The sequence below is a fragment of the Onychostoma macrolepis genome, chromosome 08, assembly GCF_012432095.1.
Source record: "Onychostoma macrolepis isolate SWU-2019 chromosome 08, ASM1243209v1, whole genome shotgun sequence".
Lineage (NCBI taxonomy): Eukaryota > Metazoa > Chordata > Actinopteri > Cypriniformes > Cyprinidae > Onychostoma > Onychostoma macrolepis.
In genome coordinates, this window is record NC_081162.1 from 7,239,413 (window position 1) to 7,264,765 (window position 25,353).

Genomic DNA, 25,353 nt, shown 5'->3' on the forward strand with positions numbered 1-25,353 from the left:
GTAGATAGTCATGTAATGTGATTTACCTCAGAAAAGACAATAATAAGGAGCGTTGGAGCCCACATTAACCTATAATGGATTAATACGTTTTACTCTCTCATTAAAATGCTGCTAACAGCTGTATAACAGCCTGGGTGTTTTATATATTTACTTAAAATCGAACAAAAATGCTCCAGCACACTGAAATCCCATACTAATGTTAAGGTATGGTATTAAAGTTTACAAGCAGGGTGTATATTTCAGGAACATCAATGTATTGTGTGATTGCTGTTTTATGGATCAAAAGGGTAGGCCTACTACGAATGATTTGGCTCTGTAGATTACAGTTGGTTAAAAATGTTTGTTATACTCATCAAATTTAAGTGTTTATTTTGTATTACTAAGAGTTAGCTCAAGCAATTCTTATGCAGCATAGAGAAACAGTATGTTATTGTAATAATGTTAGTTTATGGGCACTAAGTATGAAATGTATTAATATGCTTAAGAATGTACTTTTTAAAGAAGTATGAAGAAAGAGCCAAAACAAGAGTTTAGTTATAAAGAAAACACTGTTTATTGATTTTGCTGGATCACATGTAAAGACATTAAGAATGGTTATTTCTAAATAGAGTTTACAAGACATTGTGATTAAATTACTGTAATAAAGTCATTTCTAGAGCAGCTCCATTTTGAACAACAATGCAACTTTGCATGCAAAGCATGCCAGTGCAGTCCCACCAAGTTATCAATAATCAAAAAAATCCCACTATCAGTTGACCTCTACTGAAGACCAGAGTAATGGCTGCTGAAAATTCAGCTTTGCTTCGTAAGAATAAATTACATTTTAAAATACAAAACAGTAGTACGGATGTGTAGGTTAGAATAAAGGGAATTACAGTTGGCCAATTTTGGATGAAAAGGTTTGCAAGGTTGCAACTTGCACCATAAGGTTTACTTAGCATTTAACTTTCCTTAGTCAATGAAAGATTAAGTTGGTTTGGTCAGTTATTTGCTATTCATATGTTAAAAGACAAGGATAGCCCGCATTGTATTGTTAAAATGTCGATATGTGAATGTTATTTTATCCTAATACTTGGTAAATGATGATAAGGTAAAGCTGGTGTTTATAATCAACATGCTTTAAGAAGAAGACACACACCTCATTCCCATTTGCAAAGCATTTACTGTAAGGAAAATCCCAACATAGTGTACAAGCAAGGTCCATAGAAATATTTATTGTATGAGAATCAAAGCCTTATGCAAAAGTCTTACCCAATGATTTCATCCACACAAAGACTGAATTCAGATTAGCACACAAGTATTTTCCCATTACGATTTTTGCCATATCTTTACAAGAGGAAAAACGGCAAATACCACATAATATTAGATGCATTAACAATTAAGAAATAGATTTGGTTTCAGTGCATTTAAAGTGGAGGAGATTCTGATTGAGAATCGAAGAGGCCAAATGCACAAGATCAGTTGTCGTTCTCTGCAAACACAAACATCAGCAGTAATGAGTTATTATCAGTCTAACCTGATGAGTGAGTTCATGAGTAAAACCAAACCAAGACTAATCAACACATTAGAAAACTATGCAGTATTATTACTCAATACAGTAACACTTACACTTATACACGCAGGAGTATGAGATGTACAGGTACTTGAATGTGCCGACACATGGATCCGAGAAGACATTGTTGGAGGCTAATATGGTGCAGTTGTTTTTTCCTTCACATCTATACAATAATAAAATATAAAATAATGAAACAAAAACTTCATTAAAAATTATTTTCTTCTTCTTATTAGTCATTTTATTACCCTGCTGGGAGAAAACATTACACTAGTCTTAGCTGGTCTCGCAGCATGGTTTGGCTTACTTTTTTTTTTTTTTCCCAGTAGGGCTAAGACTAAATTACATGTGGAAAAACTGTACATTGAGCATGTGAACTGACCCACTAGCAACTACTGTGTGTGAATTTAAGGCATAGCAGTCAGTTTTGGCAAGCTGAGAAGCAGGTCGTCCAGTAGAGCACGTGCTGCTGTCAGTTCGGCCGTAGTTAGCACTGTGAATGCGTATGAAAGTCCCAACATCTGAAAACATCAATTCATTTTACAATCTCTTGGATGAGAAAAAAGTATTATATTATATTATATTGTAAATTATATACTATAATTTTTACTGTTTAGTCACAAAAAGAGCAGAATACACACCACAGGTCAGGGCACTTGTCTCATGTTCACAGAGCAAACTCGAACCTAAACAGAGAGATGTTGTAAAGCAATTAAAAAAAAAATATATATATATATATATATACATCTACATTATATATATATATATATATATATACACATCTACATTATATATATATATATATATATATATATATATAATAAATGTAAAACAGGCTTAGTGAGTCTATGCTGTGCAAGTGACTTTTAAAAGCATATTCAAATAGAGACTGGTTTATTTATGTGCTTTGCCTTATGAAAAAAGTGTGCTTAGCAAAGAATGTGCACTTTTAATGTACATCAAGTCTTAAGCGTGTATTTAAAAAAAACAGTATTTGCATATAATATAATATTCATGAAATAAAAGACCACTTAATACTCTTGTGACTGTTTTTTGTTTTTGTTTAACAATATGGACTACTGCCTACTGCCATATAAAACTCCATGTGATCGCCTATGAGCTACTGATAATGAAAGCTGCTCAAACACAGTTTTATCCAGGCCTGGTTCCAGAATTAAATACCGAGGGTGCTTCAGAAATTGTGTGCTCTAGCCTCAATGCACATACATTTTTACTAGTGCTGTCAATCAATTAAATAATTGAATCGCGTTAATCACAGTCATGGACTGTGATTAATCATGATTAATCACAAATTTAAAATACTAGGATTTACCTGTAAATGTGTTGAAATAAAGAAATGCATGACTAACTAGTTTAAGGAAACAGAACCTTTCACACTTCCGCCAGGTATGAGACATAATCTTTATTATCCTTTTATCATTATTCTTTTGTTTTTATTCAGCCATTATAAGCCTTTATACTGGCAATAAAACGTTTACCAAGCCACATCGCTTCAATCCCAGTATACATTTACCCAACTATTATCAAAAGCATTTCTAAATAAATACAACAAAACATTTCTTGCGACCTCACGTTAAGTATTATGACAAAATGCATTACGAAGAAGAATTGGACCTGTTCTGCAGCTGCATTAGAGCTATCATTAGCATCATGCTTCATAATTTATGAGATTAATAGTGCACTTTTACTCAGAACTCACTTCAAACCACCATCGAGTGTTTGTAATACATTACATGTGTAGTAAATTATAAAAGTAATCCAAAAAACCGCAACCCACGGCTCTTTAATTTTTCCCGTGACTGTATTTTCAAAATAGCCCACTTGTGCCATTACCCTGGCAACACTGGTTCGCTGTACCCTCATCACACAATGATAGATAACCTTCCGTGCTGCGATGATGGGAAGAAGTTGGGGTCAAACCTTATCAAACGATTAATGTGCGTAAAAAAATATTAATGCGTTAAATTGTTTTGATTAATCGCATGCGTTAACGCGTTAACATTGACACCCCTAATTTTTACATATACTTTTGTCCCGTCTATTGCTCTTTCGAGTGTGAATCCCACATAAATATGCAGATGCCATTCCCGAAAGTTTGCATGTTGCAAGTTTGTATGTGGCCGAAAAACAAACATTTTATACAAATTCTGAATGGATTATACAGGTGCATCTCAATAAATTAGAATGCCGTGGAAAAGTTCATTTATTTCAGTAATTCAACTCAAATTGTGAAACTCGTATATTAAATAAATTCAATGCACACAGACTGAAGTAGTTTAAGTCTTTGGTTCTTTTAATTGTGATGATTTTGGCTCACATTTAACAAAAACCCACCAATTCACTATCTCAACAAATTAGAATACTTCATAAGAGCAATAAAAAAAAAAATTTTTTTGTGAATTGAAGGCCTTCTGGAAAGTATGTTCATGTACTGTATATGTACTCAATACTTAGTAGGGGCTCCATTTGCTTTAATTACTGCCTCAATTCGGCGTGGCATGGAGGTGATCAGTTTGTGGCACTGCTGAGGTGGTATGGAAGCCCAGGCTTCTTTGACAGTGGCCTTCAGCTCATCTGCATTTTTTGGTCTCTTGTTTCTCATTTTCCTCTTGACAATACCCCATAGATTCTCTATGGGGTTCAGGTCTGGTGAGTTTGCTGGCCAGTCAAGCACACCAACACCATGGTCATTTAACCAACTTTTGGTGCTTTTGGCAGTGTGGGCAGGTGCCAAATCCTGCTGGAAAATGAAATCAGCCTCTTTAAAAAGCTGGTCAGCAGAAGGAAGCATGAAATGCTCCAAAATTTATTGGTAAACGGGTGCAGTGACTTTGGTTTTCAAAAAACACAATGGACCAACACCAGCAGATGACATTGCACCCCAAATCATCACAGACTGTGGAAACTTAACACTGGACTTCAAGCAACTTGGGCTATGAGCTTCTCCACCCTTCCTCCAGACTCTAGGACGTTGGTTTCCAAATGAAATACAAAACTTGCTCTCATCTGAAAAGAGGACGTTGGACCGCTGGGCAACAGTCCAGTTCTTCTTCTCCTTAGCCCAGGTACGCTCTGACGTTATCTGTGGTTCAGGAATTGCTTAACAAGAGGAATTCGACAACTGTAGCCAAATTCCTTGACACGTCTGTGTGTGGTGGCTCTTGATGCCTTGACCCCAGCCTCAGTCCATTCCTTGTGAAGTTCACCCAAATTCTTGAATCGATTTTGCTTGACAATCCTCATAAAGCTGCGGTTCTCTCGGTTGGTTGTGCATCTTTTTCTTCCACACTTTTTCCTTCCACTCAACTTTCTGTTAACATGCTTGGATACAGCACTCTGTGAACAGCCAGCTTCTTGAATGAATGTTTGTGGCTTACCCTCCTTGTGAAGGGTGTCAATGATTGTCTTCTGGACAACTGTCAGATCAGCAGTCTTCCCCATGATTGTGTAGCCTAGTGAACCAAACTGAGAGACCATTTTGAAGACTCAGGAAACCTTTGCAGGTGTTTTGAGTTGATTAGCTGATTGGCATGTCACCAAATTCTAATTTGTTGAGATAGTGAATTGGTGGGTTTTTGTTAAATGTGAGCCAAAATCATCACAATTAAAAGAACCAAAGACTTAAACTACTTCAGTCTGTGTGCACTGAATTGATTTAATACACGAGTTTCACAATTTGAGTTGAGTTACTGAAATAAATGAACTTTTCCATGACATTCTAATTTATTGAGATGCACCTGTATATAGCCTAGAAAGCACACAAAGAGCAATCCCATTATAATCACAAAAAAACTGTTTCTCATCTTAGCTCATCGCAATCATATTAGATTTTGTTATAATGAGACGATTCGCGAGCTTGCAAAACTCAGCACTGGAGAAAAACTCTGGTGTTTTGAGCGGGGAGTGGATTTTAACTGGGCGATTGCGTTCAAGAAATCAACAGATATGTCTGTGATTGGCTACATTGCTTAATGCTGCAAAAAACACGATGTAAATAGAAACCTTTTGACACTCTCCAGAGTGCAAACACAAATATGCACTGGATAGTTAGCCTGTTTCATTAATATGATTTTGAGCATTAATAAAGTTGATTTATTTCACTAATTCCATTAAAAAAGTGAAACTTGTATATTATATTCATTCATTACACACAGACTGATATATTTCAAATGTTTATTTCTTTTAATTTTGATGATTAGAGCTTACAGCTCATGAAAGTCAAAAATCAGTATCTCAAAATATTAGAATATTTACATTTGAGTTTGAATAAATGACCATCCCTACAGTATAAATTCTGGGTATCTCTTGTTCTTTGAAACCACAATAATGGGGAAGACTGCTGACTTGGCAATGATCCAGAAGACGAACATTGACGCCCTCCACAAAGAGGGTAAGTCACCGAAGGTCATTACTGAAAGGTGTGGCTGTTTACACAGTGCTGTATCAAAGCATATTAAATGCAAAGTTGACTGGAAGGAAGAATTTGGGTAGGAAAAGGTGCACAAGCAACAGGGATGACTGCAAGCTTGAGAATACAGTCAAGCAAAGCCGATTCAAACACTTGTGAGAGCTTCACAAGGAGAGAACTGAAGCTGGAGTCAGTGCATCAAGAGTCACCACGCTCAGACGTCTTCAGGAAAAGGGCTACCAAGCCACTTCTGAACCAGAGACAACGTCAGAAGCATCTTAACTGGGCAGTGGAGAAAAAGAACTGGACTGTTGCTCAGTGGTCCAAAGTCCTCTTTTCAGATGAAAGTAAATTTTGCATTTCATTTGGAAATCAAGGTCCCAGAGTCTGAAGGAAGAGTGGAGAGGCACAGAATCCATGTTGCTTGAAGTCCAGTGTGAAGTTTCCACAGTCAGTGATGATTTGGGCTGCCATGTCATCTGCTGGTGTTGGTCCACTGTGTTTTCTGATGTCCACAGTCAACGCAGCCATCTACCAGGAAATTTTAGAGCACTTCATGCTTCCTTCTGTTGAAAAGCTTTATGGAGATGCTGATTTGATTTTCCAGCAGGACTTGGCACTTGCCCACACTGCCAAAGGTACCAAAAGCTGGTTCAATGACCATAGTGTTACTGTGCTTGATTGGCCAGCAAACTCGCCTGACCTGGACCCCATAGAGAATCTATGGGGTATTGTCAAGAGGAAGATGAGAGACACCAGACCCAACAATGCAGATGAGCTGAAGGCCACTATCAGAGCAACCTGGGCTCTCATAACACCTGAGCAGTGCCACAAACTGATCACCGCCATGTCGCATTGCTGCAGTAATTCAGGCAAAAGGAGCCCCAACTAAGTATTGAGTGCTGTACATGCTCATACTTTTCAGTTGGCCAAGATTTCTAAAAATCCTTTCTTTGTATTGGTCTTAAGCAATATTATAATATTTTGAGATACTGATTTTTGACTTTCATGAGCTGTGAGCTCTAATCATCAAAATTAAAAGAAATAAACATTTGAAATATATCAGTCTGTGTGTAATGAATATAATATACAAGTTTCACTTTTTGAATGGAATTAGTGAAATAAATCAACTTTTTGATGATATTCTAATTATATGACCAGCACCTGTAAGTGTGAACGATCACTCGCTACCTCAGACTGACCAAACCGGTTTTGCCTTGCAGCTGAAGGCAAAAGAGATGTGATATCTGCACTTCTTCACATGCCTTCACACAAAATGGCGTTCACACAAAATTACATTATACAGGACTGTATAATGAGTGCTGTGTGTGATACAACAACAATGTATACAACAGTACCTATTAAGTTATATACTGTAACTGTTTGCTATTATATTGTATATATTATGCATATAAGTTGTTTACTTTTTTCTAAGATTATTTTCGTTATGAAGAAAATAAGTTCCATTTATTATTTGTGAATTTATTATTTGTTATTTGGTTTGGGACATTTATTTTGAAATATCGGTCGATGGTTGTATGTAGTGGCTGACTGCCTGCAAGGTTCTCAGTTCCTGTAAGCAAGCAAGTGGCAAACCCGAATGTTGTGCATGTGGATGTCTCAAAAGCCATCAAATAAACCAGTAGTATGGAGCGCTATGTCTTTATAAATAAACTGCAAATTTGAGTTTTAAACAACTACATTCTCGCCTGAAAAACTCTTAAAACTACATTTCATGACACCATAACAGTAATATTATGAAAATTACGCGGGTTTTTGAGCAATGATGTTTCACAAGTCCACAAGAACAGACAAGAACGCATATTGAGAAACGGCTATTTTCTGTGTGAAAATATTAAATTATAAAATACACTGTTATATTTTTTGTGTGTTTGCACACTCTGAAGTAATAAGCCGAACACAGCAGAAGCTTTATCCCCTTGTATGATGCACAAGTGACGATTCTAGTCAACCAATCAACGTTCTGCAGTGAGTTTAGCTCCACCCTTTTGGTACCCTTTGCTGTGCTAGGTACCCCAACGAAAGGGTACTAAAAAAGTGGTACGGTACGGTTCGCTATTTTGGTACCATTCACAACTTCTGACAATGGAAATGGACATAATTGTGCACCGTACCGTACTGTACCGATCCGTACCGCTCAGTGGAAACGAACCATAAGTAGTGTGGTCTACTGCTAAGCCAAGAGCTAAGCTGCTAAGCCAAGTTGCTTTACTGGAGAAACAAGGAAGTTCTGCAAGAAGCAAGTTTGGGGAATTTGGAAACCGCAACAGCAACAACGACCACAAGCCATCTTCTGCAACAGCTTCAGAAACTTCTCTTCAGTGATCTGCTGTTTGCAAGTTCCAAATGTTAGGATCTTCTCCTGCAACGATCAGTGATCCTTTCCCCTGCGCGTCCCAGAAGTGCATCGTTTACCAGTGCTTCATGTTCAAGACTGTGAAACGGATCCCTTTCTTCCCACCCCACTGCAACGTGGCCCAGGTCAATAAGTGGAAGACGTTGCCGCTCAGATGCGGAATGTAAATATATCACTCTTTCCAAACCCCTTTCCAGAGACCATTGGCATTAGTGTATTGTCAGTTTATGATTATCTCATTTGCATTAGATTCGATATAACTGATGTCAGTTAATATCAAACAATCTCTCGATTTATTTTTGAACCTAGAATAAGGTTTACCCCTATTACCTCCAGGAAACTTCAGTTTATCTTTCCATAAGATAACGTCCATAGTAACATCCAACTCAGTCACTTGCATTAATCACTCTTTGCACTTTATCCATTTATTGTATCCATTTATTAGTTGTTAGTTACTCTTGTCTATCCCTTTGTTAATAAAGACCCCTTTTATTACACTTATGTCTTCCTTGTGTTGATAATACTGTAAGATGGCTCTACAAGTTAATGATATCTCACAAATCCTTCAGACTTCCTATATAACTTCCTATAATTTATGTATCTCCCATGATTGTTCTTTACTGTCACAGTGAAATTCCTGGCTGGTGCCCCGTAAAATAGTATGACCAAAACTTAATATTAATATTAAAATTAATATTTAAGCCCAAAGCCATTACACTGGTGGTGCTACTTAAATGTAAAATCGCTACATTTCGTGGTGTCCCGTATGAGGCTATCTAACATCTGGGGCCTCATTTATAAAGTGTGCGTACGCACTGATTTGATCTTAGAGTATGTGTACGCTTAAATCCACGCCAACGCTCATATTTGTAAAAACTGCATTTGACGTGGAAAAGTGCTTAGCGTCACGCCAGGGTCTGAGCAGACGTACGCACTTTTTCTTGTCGGAGTACTGCATGTTTTTGGAAATGTAAGCTGTTCTTGTGGCTCGCTGTTCTAAATTAAAGAATTTGGACGATGACTGGTGATCTTTTATATGTTAATGACATTAATTAGGAGTCGTTTACAAGGCAGAGGCACATGCTATCTGGAAAGAACTAAACTAATTGAGTAGCAAACAGGATAATAAATACTCACGAACTCCAGGTGGGAGGCAAAAATAAGAGATTGCGAGGTACTTGTATGTGCCAATGCAGGGATCAGTAAAGACTGTATGTGTTGCAAACACCTCACAACTTTCCAGGCCATTGCAGCTTTACATGTAAAAAAAAAAAAAAAAAAGGAATGCTTACATTAGTTTACATTAGTTTTTTGCATCTTTATCCCAGCTAACAAAAATATGTTCTAAGAACGTTTTGCTAATGTTACCATTAAAAAAACATTATTTCTGAATGTTCTCTGAAAGCTTTTTTAATGTTTTTAAAACATTTTTTATTGGATATGTGAATGTTAAACAAAACATTAAGAGAACTAATTCTAATGGGAACGTTACTTTCCTTCCGAGGGAACTTCGAACTGCTTCCTCTAGAGGTTGCTTTGGGGAATGCCTTCAGCGTGATCGGTGTCTGAAGAGTACATCTAAACATGACAATAACATTGGCCGGCGACAGCCAATGACGTCATTACCTGGCGCGACCACAGTATAAAAGGGCACCAGGAGAATACGTCATCTTCTTCTTCGTCTTTAAGGACTGTTTTGTTTGAAGCATGCATTTCCGGTAAGAGCGATTATTCTTCCTTACCATGGCGAGCACTAGTAAGGCGTTTAGGAAGTGTGCGGATCCGTGTCCTCGTTATTTGACACCTGATGACACACACGATCTTTGCGTCTTTTGTTTGGGTGAAGAGCACGCACGCAATGTCCTCAAGGGGACAGTTTGGGTGCACTGAGTGTTTTCCAAAGAAAAAGCTCCACCCTCGTTTGTCTCTCTTTTCGAGGAAAGAGGGACAGCCATCAGTTCCCCGCAGTTCAGGACCCTCCGCTGCTGAGGCACGGAGGAAAATGAGCTCAAGGGGAGCGCAGGTGGACCTGAAAAAAGGGCCTCTCCCTTTCGCACTCATCGGTCACGAATGAGAGTGAGCTGCTGGATGACGATGCTATTTCTCTTGCATCGTCTGATCCAGCGGCTAGTGCTCTGCTGGCTCAAAGCCAGGATGAGCAGGAGATGTCAGATGAGGACGAAGAAGTTGAGACTGAGTCCTCTCAATCCTCCTGCCTCGCGTACGATGAGCTGTTTGAGGTTATGGATTGCGTCATGGTGAGGCTTGACTTGCCGTGGAAGCGGGCCAAGAAAGTGCCTCTTCGAGGCCGCTTCAATGAGCGTTATCTTTCTAGCCAAAGCCCTCCAGCTCAAGTGAGCTTCCATTTCTTCTCGATCTCCATGTGGAGATAGAAAAGGCTTGGAAAAATCCGTTCTCGTCTCGCATCCATAGATTTCAACATACTAGTTATGCCAACATTGAGGGGATGTGTGAAAAAGGTTATGTGAAGTTGTAATTCAGACTACATTCTCAACGCTCTCGTCCGGACCAGAGTAAAACCTGAACCATCTACTCACCTCCCTCTGAGAGTATTAACATCTGCTCTCATCTTCCTCCTCTTAATTCCCCTAAAAAGCTACCCTCCTGACTGAGGTTAGGTAGGAGCCTCCAGCGCTTGCATTGCAGTCTCTTATGCTGGATTTATGATGTTTTGGCTAGTTTCTATGTCTCATAGAACTACCTACTGATGGTCCGGACCCCAGTGCTCTTCGGACTTCGACTCCAGCTTATATCCATGAACCTGAGTCATGCCCAGGAGCCATGGTTGGTGAGTACGATCCATTTCATCTACTCTGTTGCTTGTGTATTCGCTAACTAGCCTTTCTCTGCAGCGCTACTCTGACCTGTTTCTGTTTTTTTCTGACTTGTTTTTGGGTGTATGCTTCAAGAAGCTGCCCTAGCCAGGGTGCGCTACTCATCTCTCACCCTGAGGGGTCTCCTGAGATTTGAGTCTTTCCTTTAATCATCATGCACGTTCTCTGAGCTAGTGCTCCTCTCGCTGAGGCATTGAGTGGCTCAACACTCCTTAATTCCTCTCTGCAGTTTGATAGACGGTCAGGCCCATGGGTCCTCCCTGTCACACTGCCCTTATGGTTGAACCAGTTATCGCCCCTCCGCGGAGTGGACTTGAGCACACTGCATTCCCTGAGGTACGAGTGAGTTGTGTTTCTGTGGAAACCCTTTCTGAATGCTTCGGGTCTGAGGAGCAGTAGCTCTGTATGCATGAATGGTTATTGGGTCCTGCTGTTTCTTCAGATTCGATCATGTCTGGTTATACGGGACCTGCACTCTCTATCGAGATAGAGAGCATGAGACTGCGTCCAGCTGCACCAGTTGACCGTCTCTTATTGGGCCCTGCTGGATTATCCCTTCTAATCTAGCACCGCCTTGGTTAGCTGAGATGGTATTTAAAGAAGATCTTGAACTTTCAAAAAATTATCTATCTACCTTTTGGACACAGGAGCCAGTGCATTGGGTGAACTGCAGTTGGTGTTTTGGAGCTCACTGGATGGACGTCCTTCAGAGCAGGTGGTTTTATCTGTACGTCCATAGTTTGCAGTATTTATCTGAATCCTACCATTTTCTACAGGGAGATTAAAAAAAGGACTCCTTAAAATAATTCATAAAATCGAATTTCTTGAAACAAAGAGATGTGGAAAAATCGCTCACCACATTTCAAATAACCGTATCCACCATGACAAGTCGCACTTGTTTCTGGAAGATGTTAGAGGACACAAGACATTTACACAGAGAAGGAAATGATAAAGAACAGGAATTGGAGGAAGAGAGAGAAAAAGTCCAAACCTGCTGGGATGCAAATGTAGTTGGTAGTGTAGTACTTGAAGGTACCAAAACATGGATCTTTTGGTGCAAGTCCTTGAGTGTTTAACTCACACTCTCTCAATCCATCACACCTGTTTAAGGATAAAGACAAAACTAATATAATTAAATATATACGAGTAAGTAAGCTAGCCACAGAGTAAGCAACAGAGTTATAATTCTACCCGTAATTATTCTGTCTGGAGTCACAAGTATAAAGACATTGAAAAAAATCCTTACCGTTTAGAGACTGCAGGCACATCTACTGAACACCGAGCATTAGATATTTCAGATTGTGGTCGTCCAACGCTGCAAATTTGGCTGCTTGTGCGGCCACATGTCGCTGATTGTACACTGATCACACCAGTATCTGAACAGAAGAACATCATTACATAATGGATTACTGTTAAAACAACAAAAATAACAATAGTATAGTAAATAACTAGCTGATTTTGACGCATCTTACCACAACTGAGACGCTGGACAAAGCCATCACATGTAACTACAGTTTCTGAAAAATGAAAGAGTGCAGCTTCAAAGTATTATTTTTCATTTTTGCAACAATGTGACAAACTACAGTGTGGTGAAAAATAAACTTCAGATACTACAATGGGAAAATACTAAGCAGTAATAATAATAATAATAATAATCAACGTTCTGGCAAACACTGCATCCAGTTTTTATATATTTTTAAAATGTATGTGATTTTGCATAATAGATCTGGCAGATTTTGGTGTAAGTTAATCAATATTTATGTATACATTTATGTATTGTCTGATCTTCTGGACTTCACAATTATGCAGTGTTGGGCAAGCTACTTAGCTTAGCTCACTACATTTTCTAACAGTTACTCTTCATTAAATGAAGAGTACACTAAACACTTAACAATAAGGTTCATTAGTTAACATTAGCTAACTAGTGTAGTTAACATGAACTAAGAATGAACAATACTTCTGCAGCATTTATTAATCTTAATGTTAATTTCAACATTTACTAATGTATTAAAATCAAAAGTTGTGTTTGTTGACATTAGTTTAATGCACTGTGAACTAATGTGAACTACCAATGAACGACTGTATTTTAACAAAGATTAATAAATACTGTAATAAATGTATTGTTCATTGTTCGCTCATGTTATTAATACATTAATGAAATCTTATTGTATAGTGTTACCATATAAATGTATAGGCCATGTGTCATTATTAACATTTCACCAAAATCAAGTTCAAATACGACATTTTTGAATGTTTTTCCCCGTCATTACTGCCACACCATGAGGCAGCAGGCTACGTGCATCACATTTACGTTTTCATGAACTTGCAGGTCATACAGTTTTCTGTTGCTATGTGGGCGCTCAGTTTTTTTTTTCTGTTATTTGGCCAAAATATCATATTATAAAATATTCAGCGCTTCGCACAAGCTATTTGGCTGTGACTCAACAACAAATGATAGACTGTAAGACACTCTCTGCTCCTTAAAAACATTTTTAAAAAAAATAAATAAAAAATTTGCCTTTAAAAATATAGTGTTTATTGAGTAAAGAAAACGCTGTACTTGCGTTACGAGGTTTAGTGGCTGTGGCGTTAGTTTTACTGATCCAGGATCAGTGATCCGTAGCATTTATATATTTCTGATTTCAGAATCAGAATCAGAAAGAGCTTTATTGCGAAGTGTTTAAACATGTTAAACGCGTTCGGGCAGTCTTACAACGTCTCATCAACCATCAGCTATACGCCAAAGCCGAAAAGTGTGAGTTTCACCAAGTGTCCTTCCTGGGGTATGTGATTAGTTCTGGAGGGGTAGCCATGGACGACAAGAAGATTCGATCAGTGGTCAACTGGCCTCAACCTACCACTTTAAAGGAACTACAACGCTTTTTGGGGTTTGCCAACTTCTATCGGAGATTCATTCGCAACTTCAGCACCGTAGCGGCTCCCATGACTTCGATGACTAAGAAGGGTAGTCAGCGCCTCACTTGGTCTCCGGCAGCCCGTTTGGCCTTCCAAACCCTCAAAGACAGGTTTACAACTGCACCCATCTTGTACCATCCTGATCCTGAACAAGAATTCATAGTGGAGGTGGATGCATCCAGCACAGGCATTGGAGCGGTCCTTTCTCAACGTCAAGGTAATCCACCGAAACTACATCCCTGTGCCTTCTACTCTCGCAAGCTCACCCCCACCGAACAAAATTACGATGTGGGCAACCGGGAACTTCTCGCCATGAAGGCCGCTCTTGAGGAGTGGCATCACTGGCTTGAGGGAGCCAAACACTCCTTTACTGTCCTCACTGATCACCGCAATCTCGAGTACCTGAAATCGGCCAAAAGACTCAATCACAGACAGGCAAGATGGTCACTTTTCTTCACCAGATTCAACTTCAGAATAACCTACCGTCCGGGCTCTCAAAATACTAAGGCAGATGCTCTCTCTCGACTCTACGAGTCCTCCACATTGACTCCCAACCAAGAATTCATCATTCCGTCAACCATCATTCTCGCACCCATCCAATGGGATATCATGACCGAGATAACCAACGCTCACATCGCTGAACCACCACCAGCTGAGACCCCACCTAATCTCACATATGTGCCTCAAGCTTTGCGACAAAGAGTCATCCATCTAGTTCACTTAACTCCTAGCTCCGGACACTCAGGTATAGCAGCCACACTGCAATTACTGAATAACCGCTTCTGATGGCCCACTCTACAAGCGGAGACAATCGCTTACATAGGAGGCTGTTCTACATGCTCCATGACCAAATCATCTCATCAACTGCCCGCTGGTCTACTCCAACCACTACCTATCCCACAACGCCCTTGGTCACACATAGCCATTGACTTTGTAACAGATTTACCGACCTCGCAGGGTCACACTGCCATCCTCACGGTTATCGATCGCTTTTCCAAGGCCTGCCGCCTAATCCCTCTACCCAAACTACCCACAGCTTTCGAAACCGCCGAGGCTCTTTGTAACTACGTGTTCAGGTTTTATGGTCTTCCTGAGGATGTGGTCTCTGATCGGGGTCCACAATTCACCTCTCGAGTCTGGACCGCATTCTGCCAAAAACTCAACATCAATGTCAGTCTTACCTCCGGATATCATCCTCAATCCAACGGCCAGGTGGAACGTCTCAATCAAGAGCTCATTCGATTCCTCCGATCATACTGCCATCGAAATCAGTCCGACTGGAGCCGTTATCTATTCTGGGCCGAGTATGCTCAAAATTCACTCTGCAAACCTGCCACTGGTATCACCCCTTTCCAATGTGTCTTGGGTTTCCAACCCCCACTGTTCCCATGGTCCGGAGAACCCTCAGAACTCCCTGCCGTTGACTCATGGCTGCAAAGAAGCAAGGAGACATGGAATGAGGCTCATACTCACCTAGCCAATCGTCATCGGCGCACAAATCCCAACTATCAGCCGGGTCAGTGGGTCTGGTTATCCACTCGGGATCTTCGTCTCCGATTACCCTGCAAGAAGCTCAGTCCCAGGTACGTGGGTGCATTCAAAATTCTTAGACAAATAACTCCTGTTTCATTCCGTTTGGCTCTACCTGCCCATTATCGTATCTCACCCACTTTTCATGTTTCCTTGCTCAAGCCCGCTGGTGGTTCGAGAGGAGCGGAGGACCAGGAGGAGGCTGGTGACCAGAGGGTCCCTCCCATCACCATAGACGGTGAGGAGGCGTACCAAGTTCGGGAGCTTTTGGACTCTCGTCGCCGGGGCAGAATAATTCAGTACCTTGTGGATTGGGAGGGGTACGGCCCAGAGGAACGGTCCTGGGTCAATGCAGAGGATATTCTGGATCCCTCTCTTACCACAGACTTTCATCGTGACCACCCGGATAGGCCGGCCCCGAGACCCCGTTGAAGACCCCGGCGTCGTTTGCCTCTTCGCGTCAGGAGCCGCTCACAGGGGAGGGGCTCTGTCACAAATTCAGCCTCTGTGGCTCCCTCCAATCACCACCAGAGGGAACTATCACCAGCGTATTAACCGGTTCATTAAGACTTCATTTCCCACGTACCCCGTGCCAGAGACTGATCACCTGCACAGGTGTTCCTCATTGCTTGGTCTATTTAAACTGTGCCGCCCTTGCTCTCCTTGCAAAGTCTTGTTTTGCTATGCAGTCATTTCTGAGTGGTTTCCCTGTGTTTGCTTACCTGTTGATGACCTGGATTGTTTACCCGTTTCCGAAGGATTGCTGCCTGCCTCTTCTGACTCTGCCTGCCTTACTGAGTATCTCTATTGTCTGTTTGCCACCTGCCCTGACCCTCAGCCCGAACTCTGTTTCTGATTCTGCCCTGCCTCTGCTATATCTGACACCAGTTACTGATTTATGCCTGTCTGACTTCTCTTGTGTTTCAATAAAACTGCACATGGATCCTGATGCCACTGCCTCCTCATTACAGACATGGGGGTAAGTGATTAATGACACAATTTTAATTTTGGGGTGGAGTATCCCTTTAACCAGCGCACCGGCGCACTTCCCTCTTTTCCGTCTGAGCGTGCATTTGACTAGGACCGCGGCCCATCCGACTAGAACATCCAACAAAGCGCCTGAATAATCAAAAACCAGATCTTTGTGTCTGCTGTGTGTTGCCTTATGTCCAGTAGGTCGTCTCTGGTAAAACTGATAGTAAGAGAATGACTAAACACAGAACAAACAAACAAAAACAATAAAAGAATGGAAGTGTTCCACACCACAGCATCCATACGCGGCGCCATCTTGAATGTAAAAAAAAAAAACAATTTGAGTTTCAGAAATGCTTTGGAAAAATGTAACATTAGCTTTTGTTGCTACCACGCTACTTGATCAAAAATAGAGCTTCGCTACTGAAAAGCTATTTGATTCAGAAAACGGCGACGCTACCTCCACGCCACTGAGAAATGTAGTTAAACAACTAGCGTCACTACTTGTAGCGACGCTATTGCCCAACACTGCAATTGTTATCTTTGCTTAACTGCTGATTATTGATGTGATTCATGGACAAATTAAATACCTGCAGATATCAGCAATCTGGAGTTCAGAAGCACCACTGTAAGAAAACAACAGAAGATAAATAATTAAAATCCCTGTGCAATGCTAATCTTAAAGTCATTCACACTATTCTCAACCCTAAATTTAACCAGAACACAGCTGTTCAAATATCTAAAAGTGCTACTATACATTAGTGTTCACTGTGCATCTGATTTTTCAGTTTAATCAGATGAAAGACATTTACAGGTAAGCAGGAGGACTCTGAGAGAACATGGTTCAACTGTCGCTGTTGAAGGTGTAGCTTTTGACGAGTTGATCCATATTTGTATGGTCTCTTTTCTGATTACTCAATCAAATAAGAATCGCCCTGCAAATGTTCTCTTAAACTTATCCTTGTGAAAATGTGTAATCTTGTGCAAACACTTCTATTGTTATAGGAACTTCCTGGAAAATTTCCTGGAGTTACAGCTTTTTAAAATTAATTAATTTTTTTTAAATTGTATTTGTTTTTGTTTTTTTTAATTATTTATTATTATTATGCTGTGTCATATTTACAAAATTAATTTACTGCCATGTGCTTTACTCTGATAGTGTTTTTGTAGCTCTGTGGACACAAGGACAGACCAATACTAATAAAACATAATCATCATGTTCTGTTGTACCACATGTGTTAATATCAGTACATGTTACTGTTACAAACAGATTTTAAAAAGATCAGATGGGTATGTAACATTTAGAACAGTTAGGAACTATAAATAAAATATATAGTTACCAGAACACTTCCCATAATGCCTGAAACATCATTGCCACATCACTGTTCTGGCAACCACTACTTTCAGTTTTTCACATATTTACAGTGTAGGTGTTTTGCATGTTTAGCCAGGATGATCTGTAAGCCTTACGGTCACATGCTAGATCTGACAGATTTTGAAGTTGATCAATATTTATACAGTCTTATTATTGTGAAATAGGCTTTATAAAGCACCTTTTGTTTCCCCCAAATACTTCATTAAACTCATCTGAAAGTAAATGGTTCAACTACAGTGTTAAAAAAAAGAGAAAATAATAATAAAAGATTATGCCAAACTACTTCATAATGCATTCTGCTCAAAAAATTAATTATTTTAATAAGGCTTTTTTTCTTCATTATGATATCAGGAATGTTCTTTTAGGCCCACATTTTACTGTATGCCTCCAAGAAAATGTAAAAATTAATTTTGATTCAGAAATTAAAAATGGTAAAAGAAATGCTACAAAACGGCTACAAGCGGACTGTAAGATTGTAAGATTGCTTAATATAAAAAATAGATGAAAAATGGAAACATACATAGAGTATATTCTTCTAGAGTCTAGATCTGATAAAGTAAGTTGTAGGTCTGGTAAGTCAATATTTATACATTCTGTTGTCTGATCTGTCGGTCAGATTTGATAAAGCACCTTTGGTTTTTCCCAAATATAGCCTTAATCTCATTGAATACATCTTTGTAGAATGTTCATGAACTGAATAAAGACATTTTGCAACATCCTAAACTAACAGAAATGTCCTGAGAAAATATCAAATTTGGTGCAAAAAAAAAAAAATGACGTGGAAACAGAACTGCACTTTTAACAACATGCCCTGATTATACACAAATTAACAAACCATTTTCCTCATCTCATAACCCATGAAAAACACTTTAATCTGTTGCCACAAAAGGACAAGCTCCCATACCTGCTATAGGAGAAACCTTTACAGAATAAATTTATCATCATGTGCTTTACTCTGATGGTGTTTATGTAACTTTGTGGACACATATTCATCATGTTGCCTTCTATTGTACCACCTGGGTTTAACAACTACTGCATCCAGTTTTTTTACATAGTTACAGTCTAGTTTTGCATGTTTAGCCAGTATGATCTGTAAGCCTTATAGTAACATGCTAGATCTGACAGATATTGTAAAACAGACTTTACAAAGCACATTTTGTTCCCCCAAATGCTTCATTAAACTCATAAATGGATCAATTACATATAAGACTCTATTATATTAACACAAAATGAAAGTGGAAACAGAACTTCACATTTAACAACATGCCGTCATTACACACAAAATAGGAAAACATTTTCCTCATCTCTCAGCAGACATGGTCAAGATGCAGTACTTCTTTTATAAGGCTTTTTTAAAAGCTAGAATTACATTTACATTTAATCATTTAGCAGGTGCTTTTATCCAAATGAGGACAATAGAAGCAATAAAAACAATAAAAGAGCAATAATGAAGTATATAAGTGCTGTAACAAATCCTGGTTAGTCTAACACAGTTTAAAAAAAAAAAAAAAAAGAATAAATAAAAAGAATAAAAAGTAGATAGAAAAGAAATAAAATAGATAAGAAAACAAGAACACGTGTTAAAGGGTCAAGGTTTGTATACAATTATAATCGTTGTTGAATGCAAGTACTATAAATTAATGAATGATATAGAATCTTTTTAATTACGGTGGGGTTATAATAATATTATTTGTACTGTAGTTGAGGCAGAATTTTTGACATGTTATTATGCTGAAGTTGTTTGTAGATATAATTCAGTGAAACTGACTTAAAGTTTGTTTCTAAACATCAAAAATCAAATCTACAGTTTAATTCAAAATCTAAAATAAGAGTTCAGTTTATTCAAAAGTAAAAACTTACAGGTATGTATGATGACACTGAGGGAGATCATGTTGTAAAAGGTGTAAATGTTGCCTCTGAAATGGGTGTCAACTGAGTCCATCCATATTTATATAACTTGCTGCCTGACCTTTGCCACGTCATCGTCGACCTCCCGCCGACTCACAGCCCCCAACAGGATGAATAAAGGGAGTTTAATTCCATCTGAATCCACACAAGCATGCACATCAGCTGCATTATTTACACAAACACATTTACGTGAAGTGCTGCATGTATCTGTTTACCTGTTTCTTTCACTACCAGTTCCCACTATGCCTAGGTTGCACCTACTTGGTACATCGAGTTTTACCTCTTTTTGATCTTCATCGTCCTCTTCCTGTTCTGTCAGAAGCTGTGAAAGAGAGCGAAATATGTTAAGTGTAAAAATTATTACAAACAGACCAGAGCTGAGAAATTGTGGTGAGAGTCTGGGAAATATTTTTTGCATGAGATTTAAATATAAATACATCTCTGGACTGCAATACATTTATTTTCCTGGTGAATGAATGTCAGTTGTGAATGTAAGTTGTGTAACGCTGAATGTAAGTTGTGTAACGCTGATGCAATCCTTATTTCTAACCGTCAGATGAATTACAGAATTTAAAGCGATATGCCAATTTATGTGGAAATTGCTGTTATTTCTAAACATTTGTGCATTGGAACTGTTAAATAATTCTGCTTTAACTGCAGCTTGAATCATTGTTGAGGATTCCAGTTCACTCCATTCAGACTCTATCACCATTCATTCAGAATAAAGAAAGCAGGTTTACTTTTTCATGTCTTGTTTGGAATACACTGTAATTTAAAAACAAACAAACAAACAAAACAACTATCCAGCTATCATCCTATACAGTAATTATGCATGTTTCATCAAATGTTGGGCAGGAAATGTATATACAGTTCAGACACTGAACGTGAAAAGTATTAATAATTTGTCTGATAACTTGTGGGCTTATGTTTATTTAAAATGTATTTACAGTGAACATTTTTTGTCCAGTAAAGGGTTAAATGATGAGCCAGCCCTCTCTGAATAAATGCTTACTAACGTCATGTTTTATTTATCTTAGATAATTCCATATTTTTTCAATCTATGTTTAGAAACTGAAATCGATCAATTATACTGGACAACACACACTGAATGTTAAAAAGAAGGTCAAAGGCCCAAGTTTGTCACCACCAAAGCGAAAAAAAAGTGCTTGAATAGAAACTGATGTGTGTAACTTTTGTTTTGCAGTCTTTGGGGTTCAAGTAAATGATGGTTGTTCTGTCTGTAAATTTTGAGCTGTGCAGGCTTTTTGTTTATACACGCAGGACAAAGACCATCTTATGTCATTTCTGGAGTATTTATAAGTAATTCTATACTAATGAAACTAAAGTTCCCTGAAGTGTACTTAGAGTAGACTTTCATGACTTTTTCTTAACACAGTCAAGTACACTAATAGTTTTCTTTTTTAAAACTACATCATGTTTTAATAATCTTTTGTTGTGCTTTAACAGCTTGATATGTTGGCTAACAAACTAAATCATATGTAAAGTAATTAGTTATAATTTTAACTGTAGTGTGTTATTCAGTATTACATTTAAAGTTAAAATATTTTAAATGTACTAAATTCATCACTACAAATGTGTAATTTGTAATTTAGATTACCATAAATGTGTGTCAGTACATTCAGCAGTACACTTTAACCATATTTCAAAGAGAATAGAAGTAATTCTAAAAATTACATATAAAAATGTATTTAAGTCCTACTGGAGTGGGTCAAGAAGCACTCTAAAGTACAACTAATTGTACATTACATTCAGTTTAGACAAGTATATATTTTATTATTTCTTTAATAAGTATAATGAGCTACTTTTTACAGACTTTTTAAGGTTTTTGTCCAATAAAAGGTTAAAAATGATCCGGGCAAATGACAAGTTCCCAGCATGCCTCTCCCATGAATACATCCCAGATTGCAAAATTCCTGAGGTCCAGATCAAGCCCACACCTGACACTTTCATCTGGCCCACATACCGCGTGGAATGATGGCACTTGGGCGGTCCGCTCCTGTTTGACAAATTTGGGCCACAAGTAAGCCAAAGGGAAGGTCCAATGTCAGCCATGAATAAACCAAATAAAGCAGAACTGGCTCAAATTTTGGTCAAATTCATTTTAATTCTGGCCCAGATCCAGCACCTTGCTCCGGCCCACATACCATGTGGAATAATGGCATTTGGGCAGTCAGGTCCTGTTTGCCAGATTTGGGCCTCAAGTAAACCTTAGCATTGCCGCATGTAAGCCAACCAAATAAACCAAAACTGGCCCTAATGTTGATTTTTACTTGAACTCTGGTCTTCCCTACATGCTGCATGGAATGGTGGCATTTTGGCAGTGGTCCACAAGTAGGCCACTGCACAGCCACATTTTAGCTAATAATGAACCAAATAAACCATAAATATACATTATTTTGGCCATTAAGCCTCAAGTCAGTTATGCATCAACAATACTGAACAAATGTTAATGAGAAATTTAAAAATGTCCTCCCTAAATGTTCAAATAAGTTCCAGAAATGTGTCCTACTTGGTAAAAACATCATGACCCAGGTTTTGCACAAGCGGCAATTCAAATGTCACAGATAAATATTCAAAGACACATTCCAATACTTTAAAATAAGTCCTTCACAAGTTTGAACCTAAATGCTTCTCACTCAGACTCTACCTACACAGTAGCCAGTGCTCCCTGTGCCATATCTTTGCCAATACTGGCCCAAATATGTTTTAGGAAAACTGGGCCACATTTGTGGCATCATATAAGGGCCACTTTAAGCTCACAGCCACATTAGCCAGTGCTTACTGTGCCATGTCTTTGCCAAAACTGGCCCAAATATGTTTGAGGATAACTGGGCCACATTTGTGGCATCATATACGGGCTACTTTAGGCTCACAGCCACATTAGTCAGTGCTCACTGTGCCACATCTTTGCCAAAACTGGCCCAGATACGTTTTAATATACCTGGGTCACATTTGCTGAAACATATGTGGACCACATTTGGTTTACACCCTGATTAGCCTTTGTTGATTGTGCCACATTTTTGCCAAAGGTGGACCACATTTGGTTGGCACTATTTGGGCCATATTTACTATTTACCACATGGGCCACTTTAGGGTCACATTAGCTGCCTTTCCACTGTCGGGCCAAAAGCGGGCATGCTGCTTGCCAGGGCCAGTCACGTTTCCACTGTCACTTCCGGGGCTTGATCGTGCCTCTTCGGTGCTTCCTCGGGGCCAATGGCCAGGGTTTTTTGGCCAGACGAAAACCTTGGGCCAAAGCAGTCCAACTGGGGTTAGAGGAGTGGTTATGAACAAAGGCGGAGTTTCTGCGTGTCTGGAGAGCATCAGCACTGCGGATCATTTCATAAAGTTAGCAGCTATAACACCCAGACTTTTAAAATAATTTTAGCTCAAAACTCACTTTCAGACAGCAGCGAGTGTTTGAAATAACTGTTTGAGAACCGATGTGGACTATGATCACCACAATAAGTGATGCAAAAAAACTATGCGCCCATTAACGTTACCATAGTAAACATGGTAAATAGCCTATGACCACTTGAAGAAATCAGTCAGCTTCTCATTCTCTATCACAATCGTGTATTCATTTAGTAACATATTTTATCTGTCTTAAGTCTCGTCTCGTCTACGCTCTGTATATTTCATATAAATATAATAATGTTTTTTATTCGGGAGCTCCCTCTGCTACTCAGGTCGTATTTTTGATGGAAAAAATATATAGAAATGATCATTCTTTCTAAATGTGATGTATACTGTGACTACAAATAAACAAACAGACTCGACTGAATAATAGGGTATGTGTCCTTATTATTTTGTGAAATTACTGTTCATACACTTTATTTCTATGTGACTAATTTTCAATCCTGATAAATTAATTCATTATGATCAATGTATCACTTATTATTGTAAAGCATCGATGCTTTTGGATTTAAATCGTTAACGAAACATGCAAACAAACGGCCACTTTTATCATGTTCGTTTTGTGATCGTGCTAGTTTCAGTGAATTATTTCTTATTAGTTTTCTGATAACTTCTCTTTGTTGGTGAAATAATGGGGTAGTGTGACGTTTTTCCTGAGAGGCGTGTAAAGGGCAGGTTACAGCGGAGCTTCTGACCCAACGGTGGAAACGCATCGCGATTTTGGGCTCACATGTGACTTGATACATTTGGGCCATTTTTGCTATTTTACATGTGGGTCACTTCAGGCTTACATCTGCATCATGCTATCTGGAATAAACTTTGTGTTATATTGCACATATATACTTTTTTTTTTAATTTCATGTTGAGAAAGTAACTTACATATGACAATATGAATGTTAAAAAGAAAGTCTGAGGTATACCTTGAGTTTCAATAGGAACTGATCTGTGTAACCATTTATCTTTCACTTATTTTAGACCTAATTATTGACCTTCCACTTATTTTAATCCCATTACAGATTTGAGGGAGAGTGAACCCGCCTGTGCGTTTTAGATATATTGAATGTTTTTCAATATATCAAAATAAAACAAAACAAAACAAAATAAAACAAAACAGGGTGGCACAGTGGCTTGGTGGTTAGCGCTGTTGTCTCACAGCAAGAAGGTCCCAGGTTTGAGCCCCAGCAGGGATGTGAGGCCTTTCTGTGTGGATGTGCATGTTCTCCCTGTGTCTTTGTGGGTTTACGCCAGGTACTCTGGTTTCCTCCCACAGCCCAAAGACATGCAGGATAGGTGAACTGAAGATTATAAAATTGTACTCCCCAAACTCGTGTGTAAAGCAGACTTGTGTATGGATTAACTGGTTCTCGCTAGCCATAGATGCTGGAATGGTGTTAAGAAGAAAATAAACAAACAAACCCCAGTAAAAATAGGTGTATTTTAGTTATTGGTGACTGTTTTTCAAAATGGACTGAAGTATTTCCTAATCAAGAGGTTCAGTCCAGTCCAGAGTGCTGGTGGAGAAGTGGGTGTGCGTTTGAGTCTAGCTTGTTTAAGTCTTGTACTTCTTATCATCCTCTGTCTCACAGGCTAATAGGTTTAATCAGACTCTATTATCAATGCTTTCATTGTTTATGGATGATAATCAGACTAATTGGGACAGGCTGCTGCCTGTGTGATGATAGCTTTCATAGTAGTGTGCAGGCAAGCGCCGGGTTCACACTGTATAAGGTGTTATTCAGGCAGGAAATGGTTCTTTCATAATGGATATTATGTAGGGGGAACACTGTAAAAAAATTGCTGTAAAAAAACGGCCATATTCTGACAGTAACATACCGTTTTTTCATTAAAACCGTAAAATCGCATACAGAGGTGGAGAGTAGAGAAGTATTTTTACTTTACTCAAGTAAATTTAAAAAGTATCTGTACTTTAACAGAGTGTTTTTCTTTGGAAAACTTTTACTAGATTTCTTATGTAATTAAGTATTAAATTATATTTAATAT

At 38.7% G+C, this 25,353-nt stretch overlaps 1 protein-coding gene across 3 annotated transcripts; it reads right to left on the reverse strand.

Moving 5' to 3' along the window:
* Positions 1-1,142: 1,142 nt before the first annotated feature.
* On the reverse strand, positions 1,143-20,366 carry LOC131546329 (L-rhamnose-binding lectin CSL2-like). 3 transcript variants are annotated; one of them, XM_058785855.1, is made up of 15 exons: positions 20,352-20,366; positions 20,130-20,236; positions 19,867-20,049; positions 17,222-17,257; positions 16,923-16,946; positions 12,686-12,730; positions 12,460-12,589; positions 12,205-12,314; positions 12,070-12,114; positions 11,848-11,983; positions 9,496-9,611; positions 2,194-2,238; positions 1,935-2,073; positions 1,609-1,718; positions 1,143-1,471 (listed from the first exon to the last, which is right to left on the reverse strand). In XM_058785855.1, coding segments are annotated over exons 3-15 (1,020 nt in total). In that variant the 5' UTR covers positions 19,949-20,049; positions 20,130-20,236; positions 20,352-20,366; the 3' UTR covers positions 1,143-1,469. The 3 variants fall into 3 exon arrangements, with proteins under 3 accessions (XP_058641838.1, XP_058641840.1, XP_058641839.1); XM_058785857.1 differs by lacking the exon at positions 20,352-20,366 and adding an exon at positions 15,311-15,560 and having other exon boundaries at positions 19,867-20,222; XM_058785856.1 differs by lacking the exons at positions 16,923-16,946; positions 20,352-20,366 and having other exon boundaries at positions 19,867-20,224.
* Positions 20,367-25,353: the final 4,987 nt, after the last annotated feature.